Genomic DNA, 11,833 nt, shown 5'->3' with positions numbered 1-11,833 from the left:
TAAGGAGGTTCCAATAAAGCAGCCAAGCTCACCTCCCTAGCTAAAAGTGAAGGACCGCTGCCGGAGCAGCCAACGACACCAGCAGGAGAACGCGGCCCTTGTAGTCCCGACCGGTCGAAAGAAACCGTTCGCCTTCCCAACAGCAGCAGCGCACACTGCAGGAAGAGGAAGTGAGGAAATAAAAGTTGGTAAATTTGTTAATTTATTTTGTTTGTTTACCTTTTCTTGTTGTGACACGAAAATTCGAAATTCTGTGGAAGCACCTAGGCCGCCCTGAAAAGAAGGGTTCGCTGGGCAATCAAAACCCGACTAGTGGGCAAACCGCTACTTACACTATACACATGGGATAATTATGCGTAGAACGGCAGTGTGATGAAAAATTACAACTATTTTTTTTCGAAAGCATTTTAGTGCGGCGAATAGTTTTCATCATTTTTTGCGTGAATCGAATATTGATTACCAAAGAAATCCAGTATTTAGCTTGTTTTACAAATTATAAAAGTTTTGTATAATTCGAAGAGAGACAAACAGTGTACTATTTTGTGCGCAGGCTAATCTTTCTATTTTTACGAACACTACACCAGAGTGTATTCAGCCTTATTCATATAGCACTTTGTCTTAATTTTATGTTTATCTGTATATCTAGCACGTTAAACGATTTAATTTCCAAGTTAATCGAGTTAATCCCATCCACCAACGAGTTAAACTTTAGTAATCTACACTTTTCCTGGTTTATAGTAGAATTGAAAACAAACTCGTTCGTTGGTGATTTCTTACGGGATGAGACAACAAAAGGCGAAATAAATAACTAGAATAGAATGGGAATCTCCAAATGATTTTCCTCATCAAAGCTCGTAAAAATATTGACTGATTATGTGCTCGGACAATTAGTATAGTTTAGTCTATCAAAATTTAACTTAATTCTAAAGCATTATATCAACATGATAAATCTCGTAGAGTCGGAAAAATATAATCACGATATAAATTTCGTTTCGTCGAACTATGCCACAGTGCACATACCGCTGTGCTAACTAATCACAATTACCCGCTTCGATAGTCCACATCATCCGGCAGAACAACCGTAATCGCACTGGCCGTCGACGGGCTGTGTTCTCGAGGCAGCGAATATTTTTTCTTGAATGCCCGGTCGAAATTGATTGGTCTCGAAATGTCCAGATTTATCGGCTTAATGATCGAATTGGACGTCAGCGAGTCTAGTTCATGGGATTCAGATCCAACCAGCTCACCCGCGGCGGAGCTTGAATTAGACAACAGCTGCTCTGAAACCGTGTTTTGATGATGGAGGTGATTCGGTCGGTTAGTTGTATCCATCTGAGTCTTGGCGCCCTCGCGAAAACGCGTACGTAGGCTCGGATAACTAAACTGTCCAAACCCCTGTTGAGGTCCAATCAACCTGAGCAAACTCATCAGAAAAAATGTTGCGTAGACCCAACTGGTACACATAACGATCACCAAAAATATACCAATTTGAATGTAAGCGAGTACCCTAGAGGGCAGCATCAGTGCTCCGGCAGCGGCAGTTGTTAACGCTGCCATTGCCGTAGGACCAATCATCCTGGTCAAAGAGTAGTACGTCGCCGATTTCCGATTCGAATCGGTCGAAAGTCTATAGTGAACGCCGTAATGTAAGCTAAAATCTACCGCTAAACCTATCGCTGAACTAACTGCTATACTTTCTAGCACATTCAATTTCCAGCCAAGCAGCACTAAAACGGCCACTGTTGTGAAAATCGTAAACGTAACAGTCACTATGGCATACAAACTAATCAGCACATTCAATGTTACTAGTAGCAAAACTAGTAAAGCTACACCCATTGCCATACCGATAGCCACCAAGGTCCCAGTGGATAATGTGTCTTGAAGATCAAAAAACTCCAATTCACTTATGAACCAAGCATTCTTCATTCCTGGAGGCGCATCTTCCAACATTCCCTTAAGCCACTTTTCCACCGATCTGACAAAGTTGTCAATCTCCGTATAAGACATCGTAAAGATTTGATTGCTCTCGTACTCAATTACAACAGCTTTAACGGGTGCTGGAGGACCACTACCGTTATCGAATGGTCGCCTTTCAAACTTAGGCCCGGCCACTCCAGGAATGAAAAACTGCCTAGGAGTCTCATACAAACTGGAGATCGATTCGGGTAAACATTGATCAAAAACTTCCGGAGCGAATGGAAACGAAGACACTTCACAGCAAGGTGTTCTATCTATCTCACCCATGAAATCGTTGCATCGCCGCGACATCCAGTTGATAAAGTTCTCGATGAAACAATTGGGCAGAAGAAGTCCGTAGCTCATCTGATAGAATGTCTGGTTTTTCAGGTTCTTGCAAAAACTCAGCAGCCACTGTTGCGATTCAGGCGAGCTCATGTTAAAACTGTCATCGAAATAGAGTGATCCGCGGCTTTCCGGCTCTAGAAAATTTCCATTGTCGATTGGCTGTACACCCCACACGAACCGAAGTGGTAGCTTGAAGGTATCAGTTGTCTGTAAAACATAATTTTAAATGAATATCCGCTAGATAAATTCAAACCATATCTAATTTTTTAAATCTTGTCATTATACTTACCGTGTACACTTTTTCGAACCAAAAAAGGTTCTTAAACTCGTTATCGTAACGCTCAAACGGATGGCCACTAATGAACAGCTTGAAATCCGGTGAATCAGGCAGTCTCAGTTTTGGCCAATGTAGCACCATTACACCACTTAGAACACCAGTTATACCTGTTAAGAAAAACAATCTATTGTTTAAAAAAACCAATACAATAACCATGATTTCGACTCACCTAACAACACTATCCACAACAATGGAACACTAATTACTAATGATATTATGATATCTTCTATTTTTCTACCTAATTGACTAATTGTCTTGAATGGATAGGTTAAATTTTCTATGAATTTATCCATCGGTTTGACCAGCGAAAAACAGGTTATCCGCTCTGCAATTGACACTGATGCTGGCAGCCACGTGACCATCAACAAATAATTAGCCATAACAGACGTTCCAGCGAATATACTGAAACATGTGAAATAAAGCAGAAATTCTATAAAATATTCGTTTTTATTCCCATTTAAACATCAGCATACCCAAAACACCGGATCGCTGTTATTGAACTAGCGTACGGGGCGTAGAATGCCGCTGCGGTGGTTAGTGAAGTCACCAGCATCGACAATGCCGCATGTTTAAGAGTACTGCCCATGATCCCAACCAACGTTTCTGAGCGAGCCACAACCGCGTCGGATGACGCGGACCCCAACATAACCGCCCCGAGTTTCATTCGATCCGCTATAACACATTGCCAGATTTTCAGGAAAATGAATGCGTCATCTGCCCCTATCCCTAAAAATACAAAACAACTAGTGTTAAATAATGTTCGTAGTTAGTGAGCGCATTGAATAAAATTTTACCAACAATCACCACCACTGCCAACAGGTTCATAAATGGGAAGAACGATAGCTCAAAGATCAGCGTGTAGGCAAAGTAGGCAATTCCAAGAGAGAAGATCACAGCAACCACAGTCATTAGCGTGACAAATAGCGATTTCGTGTAAAGCCACATGCAAATTACCACAAACAGTCCACCTAATCCCACAAGCCAGCCGTCCTTCAACAGGCACTCATCAAACAGAGCATTCTTGAGGCCCATATCAATCGCCACTACAGCCACCAACTCGTTGCCAAGATTTCTGCAAAGAAAAACGCGAGATGAATACATTAACCGAGTTTGAAAAACCGCTGTATACCAAAGTCCCGGAACACCCGGGTGTCTGGAAACCTCATCTCTATAGACCTATGCCAATAAGATCTGCTATGGATTCAAGTGATCCTCATTTGCTCGACGGTTACAGCTTCAACCATATTTACCTTCAAACACCGTCAGAGTTTCCTGCTTGGAAGCAAAGCAATACGGAGGGCTATGGAGACTTTGTGTTACGTCTCAACAGCCAATACAACAGTATTTATCGGCAATATTTCGAAGGACAAGATTTAGGAATACCTACTTTGCAGCAAGATCAGATAGATTTGAGAAACACAACGTATCGTAGGCACTACTGTCAATCGGCTAGAAACCTTGATTCAATTGACATCAAAAGAATGAAGATACGTGCCCAAAAGCAGAATGTTCCGATACCGAATGGATGGCAATTCAAACCCACAACATCAGCGGTAAGTTTATGCATATACTGGAAATATGGTAAAATTGTAGAGTTTTACAATTTTGGTCTGAGCTGCATGAAATACGCCTTCAATTTAATGGAACTCGATTACATGAGGTGGCTTACGTTTTCAATCGATATAAGGCAGTGGCTCTCAACCATTTTCGTCTCGTAGACCCCTTTGTAATCATTCAGGGTTGTTGCGGACCCCCACGGCCTAACATTCATTTTGTGTACTACTTCACGGCCTCCTAGGGGTCCGCGGAATGGTGAATGACAACTACCTGGATCGGTTGTTGTCTTTATACTGAACTTCAGACAGCAATACCCGTTAAAACACTAGCACATTCTTATTTTGAAATTTATGGAATCAACTTCCATTCCGTCAAACGCAGATGTGCTCACACGGAAAAAATGTTCCTAAAATCGTGATTAAAGTGCCATGAATTCTGGAGCAATCACGTTTTTACGTTACGAAAACAGGACCACGAACAAAAATCGTGTTTGTTATAATTATGTTCAATTGCCCTTCACCACCGCCCGCGTAACACTTTTATTAGTGGAAAAAAATGTGAATTGTAGCGATGATTTCCGCCATATCATTCTACTTTCTGTACGTGAACTAGCTCACAACTTTATGCACATTATTCATAATACCAATTGATAACTCATGTTATTTATAGACTTGGGAACATTAGTTCACAAAATAGTCTGGAAGTCTGGATATTTTCTCGTGAACTATATCACGAAATTCGGAATTTATTCAAGAATCCTTTCAATTCTCGTGAACTATATCATGATTCCTAATATATTAGTCACGATCCGTGCTCGCGAAATAGTTCACAAAATCATCAAAAATTATTTATGTATTCGCAAACTGAATCATGATTCCTATTATGGCAATCACGGCTTACCATTCGTGTCCGTGCAATAGTTCACTAAATATTAAAATATTATTCATGAATTACTAGTGCAATAGTCATGACTGATCACTCATGCTCGTGAAATAGTCTACAAAATCATTAAATATTTTATTTATAAATTGAACTGGTTCATGATTCTTAGTACATTATTTACGATATATCTTGCGTGCTGGTGATATTCAAAAGATATCCCTAAACATTTTCAATTTCATGCAACACGGACATGAATTTTTTTTATAGTATTTGGAGTATTATTCTTATAATCGTTAATGTTTCATGCACTATTTCATGAAATGTCATATGGCCAACTGCTAGCGTCCAGTAATAGAAGTAGATATAAAAAAACTATTAGGACCTCGAGCAGCGTTATTCACTTGATAAAATTCAGTTTCATGTCTGTAAAGCGAATGAAAGCTGTGCTGAGCATCAAAAATACTTTTTATAATATAAAACTCAATGCTTGTATGTAATTTATGGACTCCCAGACGGCTTAACCGATTGACGTAAAAAATTATACGTAGTAGACATTTCTGGAGAAAATTTTCAATAGGACGTAAGTAACATTGAGAGTCTCTCTTTGTTTACTTTCTCTTTCGGTCATCACGGCGTCATTACAACACTTTGCACTAATTTTCCAGTACACATCGAAAGCCGACGGTTTTTACTAGAATATTATGCAAAGAGTAGAGTAGTAAATGTTGAAATGACCGAGTAATGAACAGAAGAGAAAGACCCCAAAGAGAAACTCTCATTGTTACTTACGTCCTATTCTAAATTTTCTCTAGATTTGTTATGGAGCATGAGCTATTGGTTGGGGATTATCAGCCCGCCAGATGGCGCTTCGAAACAAATTGTGTTTTACTCCTATCCCATTTGTATTGAGCTGACATAAGTCATACGCAGGCACACAAATTATGGGCCTTACTAGCAGATCAAATTGTTCTGCTCGTTTTGCTCGAAGTTCGATTTTCACTAGTCAGATACCAGACGGCATGACTCAATTTTTAGTCATTTATTAAAAAGCGAAAATATTGGACAGCTAATTGAAGAAATGTGTTGTTTTGGACATGTCGGTGAATAACAAAAACTTTACACCATGATGCACCAACAAATTAAACGAACTCGACAATCACAACATTATGTCGAATGAAATCGATTCTGTTTATTGTTGATCGACCACAACGCGACGATTTAGATGTTGGCTGTGAAATCAATTACTGGAACAAGTGAGAGCACCATTCAATAAGAAATTTTCTCACCTTTCCAATGGAACTAAACGATTTAAAATACAAATTATGCTTTATGAATTAAAGTTATTTTAAGACAAATAAGTTTTTCGCAAAAAAAAGTTCAATAACTCTGTATCGGTTGAGATTTGATGGTATGTGCAGAACGATTTTTTCACCAAATATGCTTCTCTATTACCACTCAAGAGGTTCTTAACCATGAACCAAACACCCTGTATATATAAAAGTCAATGTTTGTATGTAGATAATTTGTGGACTCCCAAACGGCTTAACCGATTGCCAGCATAATTTATACATAGTGGGCATTTATTATGGAGCGTATTTATGTGCTATTTGTTGGGGATTATCTGCTCGCCAGATGGCGCTTCGGAACAAATTGTGTTTCCCTCTTATTTATTTTTGTTTTATTCCTAAGAATTCTACACGTGTTCAACAAGGTACTGTTTATGAAAATTGATTGAAGAATAATAGAGATATGGTCGGTGTTAAGTCAGTATTCATTTCGTGAAAAACGAGTTTAAATTTGAATCGCAGCATCCTTTACATTATGATTGGACATTTATTTTTGCTGTAATTCTTGTTTATTGTTATATATTTCAAATCTGGCAAAAGTTGAATGTAGCTGACGATATTCTTTATCCAGTGCTATCATTATCTCATTTTTGATGGTTTGCGACTTAGTCCGGTCTGACTTAACACCGTCCATATATGCAGGAGAAAATGATAAAATTTAATATGAATGACAAAAGGCCCTATAACCCCAACTTGTCGTATTCGAAAAAAGGTCAAAAAGGTTCCGTTCGATTTCTGAGATTTTTTCACATTAGAAAAAACTGCAAAGTATGTAGGCGGAACTGAAAAATTATTAAAAAGAGGGGACAAACTGACCCAGTACCACACTTTCTCGCATTTGTAGAAAAACAGAAATATCTCCATTCAAATACTAAGGTTATTTTCTTTAAAATAAGGTATGAATTGTAATTTTCTGAGTGCCACTTCAAAAGTTATAACATTTAATATATTTTTCCTTCATATTTTTCCACAGTGCCAATTCCAAAAATTTCAAGCGAAGTGGGCGGGGTATATAATTGTCCAAATAATGTGAAATTAGGCATCTGAGCTTACTTTGATATTTGCCACAATATGAGAGGGGGGCTTTCGAGAATTCAAAAAAAAATTGCGGTTCCTTAATGCACATAAATCACGATAGGTTCGTTCATATACCACGTGGACCTCCTCCCCCTCCGTGGACAAGCGTGGACAATTCCTGTACTCCCAACGGGTGTTTAGTAAGGTTTGATGCATTTTCGATTATGGTGTGGTTTCTGTCTTTTTTTTTGTTAAAGTTAATCAACCACGTATACGGTAAATGCACGGTAAATACTTTTTTCACTTTGCCGCACATTTTCTGTTCAATTTAGTCATTTTTACTTTTTTAACGATAATAATTTTATTTGTCAAAAGTAATGACAATCTTTCCTATAAATATACCAACACTGACAAACATCATTTCGCTATCCCTGCAGTAACATTGCGTACGGTGCAAAAAGTCAGAATCAACCAATCAGGAGCTGGACCATTCTGACATAAAATTGAAACAAAAGCGCCCCCCCCCCTATTGTCACGTCTTGTCTTAGAACCAATTGGACGAGTTTAAGCAGCTGATCTCAGATCCGCCACAATAAAAAAAAGAAAAAAAATGTTTTAAGTAGTTTAATATTTTACTTTTACCAGTAAAAAGTTTAATTTTGTAATATTCCATTTATTGTTGAATGTTTTTTGAAGGAACCTGGCCTCAGTACCCATCTAACCAACAATGGACCACGCCTGAAAAGATAATGCGTTGGCAGCAACCTGCGAAAAGTTTGCTTAAACCAACGATCATTTTTGGTTTAAAATACCAAAATTTGGAGGCGTCATTCATGCGTATAATTTTGCATGGTGAACTTGCAAAGAGAACTGAAGTAATTAATTAAAAAAAATAGAATCGTACGTCAAATCGGTTGTAAGAAAATCCCCTTGGAAAAAAAGCCTTTAACCCTTCAATGCATACTGTTGCCATTTGGCAACATACCGAATATTGTGCTAAAAATCTCTTACAAGAGGTATATATCCTATTCATCACGAAAAATGAGTACCAAAGAAAAATGGAATTCATACATTTAAGGGTTAAAACACCCTTAATATTCCATTGCGTTTATAAATTGGCTTTAAATTATTATTGAAGTAATTTAATTGAAATGTTAATAATAATATTTTAGAAATCGAGTAGTTGCACTCGATGCGCGGGATTCGAAGATAGATGGCAGAATTTAACTATCTTCACTGCAACTATTTAGATAGAGGGCAGTGTTGGGATGCTCTGATTCTTCCAGCATTTAAAGAAAATTGTACTTTCAATTAGTTACCAAGTGGGTTGACCGTTTACCCCCGGTTTAGAAATGTTGACCTTAGAAAGTAAGCTATTTTCAATCGAAAAACGTGAATAGCTCTTTAAATATAAGCACTGGATTTTTATGGTTTTTTGGCAAGGTAAACGGCCGTTCTACGCCCAATTGTCCCATGTTTCAAAACTGTCAACAGCGAAAAACGCGATTGAAGATGCAAATTATAGTAGTAATGTAGATGTAGAGATGTACTACCATTATACGCAAATTTGTCCCATGTTCTAGGGGATTCCTTATATACATGGGGCAATTATGCGTATAACGGCAGTGTAGAGAAGCGGTCCAATAAATAAAGCTTTATTGCCTGAAACTACACTCAAAGTCAACGTTTCCAAAGTAAGCAGTCCAGTTTTTCATTAGAAAAGCTCAATTAAGGTGAGATTTTTAAGAAAAATGTTAAATGGAACTGTTATGTCGAGAAATCAGATAGAAACCGGAAAATTCTACTCATCTTTTCATACTGAAATTTTCACTCTCCACCAATTTTTTCAGTCTCCAGAATCTAGCATAATGTATATCTTAATCAAGCGCAACATAATTATATTTTATTATACGCTTTTTTTCTTTTTGTTAGTGGGACAATTATGCGCAGAATTTCAACCAAACAAACTTGGTATTTTTTACGAATTCGCCTAACAAACTATATGATTTGGATGGGTTTTCTGAAAATATGCCTGAAAACCAACTGTTTGATGAAAAAAGAGAAAATGTTCAAAAGGTAACATGGGACAATTATACGTAACGGCACATATTGTCGCTGTTGTGCTATCTTATGACAAACGCCATTTTGGGCTAAACTGAGTTAGATATGCCACATTGCTTATCTAAAAAATCTCTACAAAGTGACGTTTTCAGAATTTTGACATTCTGCTTGGTTACCGAGATATAGCGAGAAACGTGCTGAGAAATTTTCAATTTTGTGCTTCAAATGACTGTGTATGGGGATTGGCTCAAGTTATCTTGATGTATAAGATGTTTTTATGTGTAAAACTATCCGAGAAACACAATGGCATAATTATTTTCAAATCAAAAATACACGCATTGTTTGAAAAATGCAGTTTAAGTATTAAATTGGAAATATAGCATATTTGACAACACTGTAACCAAAAATAACTATTTTTTCTAGATTCCCTTCAAAATGCATCTAACAAATTGTTTATAGACCAAATGAAGCCAAAGATATGAATAAAAGTTCATAATTGGTGAATTTTTTTTATGGAAAATTTTCCATGCACGATTATGACAAATTTTGTCATCAAATTTTGTCATCAATACACACCTATGACACGTGTGAGCGCGACTTTTGGTTACATTTATAGTAAAAACTCGCAACATAGTCAACAGATCTTCGTAATATTTGAGAGCTTAATACAGAATAGATAGAAGCATCAATTGTATTCTTTGAATTGTTTATACCATTTATAAGCTTCAAGATATTCAATCTCAAACTTTAAAAATCGTTTTTCTCGGAATATGCTAAATGGCGCTTGTCATAAGATAGCACAACAGCGACGATATGTGATAACGTCAGTACGTTTTCTGATGTGCTGTGTGCTAAAAAATCATGCAAAATGTTTATATCCATGAATTATATGTAATTGATAATTTTTGTAACTTATGAACATTCACTTCACTACAGAACGCCCATCGAAGCTGGGAGGAATTGGCCGCATTGAACAGAGCTGCGCACGAAATGAACCACACTTACGAATGAAATTACACATGGTAAGAAGTTAATGAAATGAGAAAATACTTACTCTTGTTGTAAGCTGTGGTAAAACGGCAGTGACTTAGTACTCCTGGCAATCGGGAGAAAAAACATGGTTGCGTTCAAAAACTCGGAAGATTCCTGCAAAATTTAACTCATTAATCAAGTTTCGGCATTGCATAGGAAACATTACGTACATTCAATTTAATAAAATCCGCATCCGCTAGGTAGTGCAAAATGTTATACACCGCATTGTGCTGTTTGCACTCATTCGGCACCACGCAACTCGACCGTACGCAATCATTGCTGAGCTTCATATTGTGGTAATACTGAAAACAATCGAACAACAAAGTCTTCGCCATGGCAATATCTTCCTCATCGAGATCGAAGCAGGATGTTTTATTTGATAGAAACGTGACGTAGTTTACTACCGACCATGGACGGCAACAATTGTCGCTGGTGAGTTCTTTTTGGCATAGACCCACGTAATGCTCGGTATTTACGATTCTTTGCTCCAAGTCGCACATGGCAAGGAAAGCGTTAAGTTCGAACATTGTGTCATTTAAATTGTGCTTGACGCGTTGTATTACAAAATGGGCGAACTCTTTATCTGCAAGAAATAATTGCAAAGTTTAAATTTGAATAAAATAATAAAAAAAAGCACAACACTCACTCGGGGATTCACAGAAGAACCCATCAGCTGGAATATGCATGTCGATTTGGTCCGGTGGAGGGTTTAGGTTTCTCAACGAGTCCCACTTGGCACGCTTTTTCTCCATCGTTTTGTTGCCACTCTCCTCTGTGTAAAACGACATGTTCTTGCCATACTCCCAATTATCGTGTCTACTACTAAATGTCTCGTTGTCATACTCTTCAAAGCTAATTAGTTCACCATTCGAAGACTTGTTGATGGATAATTCTTTGAGGATCCTAATGCTCTTGTTCAACCTGTTGCGCTTTTTCGCATTAGCCTTCTCCTTCTTGCGGTCTTTCTTACGTTTGGGGTTTCGAAACCCGTAACCGAAATCTGTCGTCGATTGCGCTAGCAACTCTTTGGGATTTGAAATTAACCTACCGGAAGCCCTAGTTTCTTCCAGCAAATTACGCCATGCCGTCATACGCATACCAATCGAAGTTCCGCGTGCTTCAAACCCCTGTGTCGGATCATCAAAAGCGGGCAGGTTTCGAGTGATGAGTGCTACCATGGTGCAGGCAACGGAGAAAACACCGACCGATACGACAACGAAATGGGGCCGCCTTGCCAGCAGATTGTAGTACCAATCCATGGCCTGTTACTGTCCCGGGGGATTCGACGCCTTGAGAG

The 11,833-nt window shown here is 38.1% G+C and overlaps 2 protein-coding genes across 3 annotated transcripts in view; one reads left to right on the top strand and one right to left on the bottom strand.

Moving 5' to 3' along the window:
* Positions 1-397: 397 nt before the first annotated feature.
* LOC131677754 (protein dispatched) overlaps positions 398-11,833 on the bottom strand; it is a 40,099-nt gene continuing 28,663 nt past the window's right edge. For both annotated transcript variants that reach the window (XM_058957776.1, XM_058957777.1), the window contains exons 2-9: positions 11,183-11,825; positions 10,707-11,119; positions 10,559-10,650; positions 3,436-3,713; positions 3,115-3,367; positions 2,811-3,043; positions 2,594-2,748; positions 398-2,511 (exon numbers count right to left, since the gene is read on the bottom strand). In XM_058957776.1, the coding sequence (XP_058813759.1) occupies positions 1,042-2,511; positions 2,594-2,748; positions 2,811-3,043; positions 3,115-3,367; positions 3,436-3,713; positions 10,559-10,650; positions 10,707-11,119; positions 11,183-11,795 (3,507 nt within the window). In that variant the 5' untranslated portion in view covers positions 11,796-11,825 and the 3' untranslated portion in view covers positions 398-1,041. The remainder of the gene's footprint in view (positions 2,512-2,593; positions 2,749-2,810; positions 3,044-3,114; positions 3,368-3,435; positions 3,714-10,558; positions 10,651-10,706; positions 11,120-11,182; positions 11,826-11,833) is intronic.
* Positions 3,723-10,571, top strand: LOC131677758 (uncharacterized). Its single transcript, XM_058957782.1, has 2 exons — positions 3,723-4,194; positions 10,441-10,571. The coding sequence occupies exons 1-2, from the start codon at positions 3,733-3,735 to the stop codon at positions 10,513-10,515; spliced, it is 537 nt and encodes a 178-aa protein (XP_058813765.1). The 5' UTR covers positions 3,723-3,732; the 3' UTR covers positions 10,516-10,571.

The sequence above is a fragment of the Topomyia yanbarensis genome, chromosome 1 (assembly GCF_030247195.1).
Source record: "Topomyia yanbarensis strain Yona2022 chromosome 1, ASM3024719v1, whole genome shotgun sequence".
NCBI lineage: Eukaryota > Metazoa > Arthropoda > Insecta > Diptera > Culicidae > Topomyia > Topomyia yanbarensis.
This window is presented reverse-complemented; position numbering and strand designations above follow the sequence as displayed.

What these genes read in the sequence shown, in the direction of transcription:
- LOC131677758 (XM_058957782.1), top strand. Translation starts at nt 3,733, where the DNA reads ATGAATACATTAACCGAGTTTGAAAAACCGCTGTATACCAAAGTCCCG. An exon ending in TCAAACCCACAACATCAGCG is followed by an intron (nt 4,195 to 10,440) that starts GTAAGTTTATGC and finishes ACTTCACTACAG; the next exon opens with AACGCCCATCGAAGCTGGGA.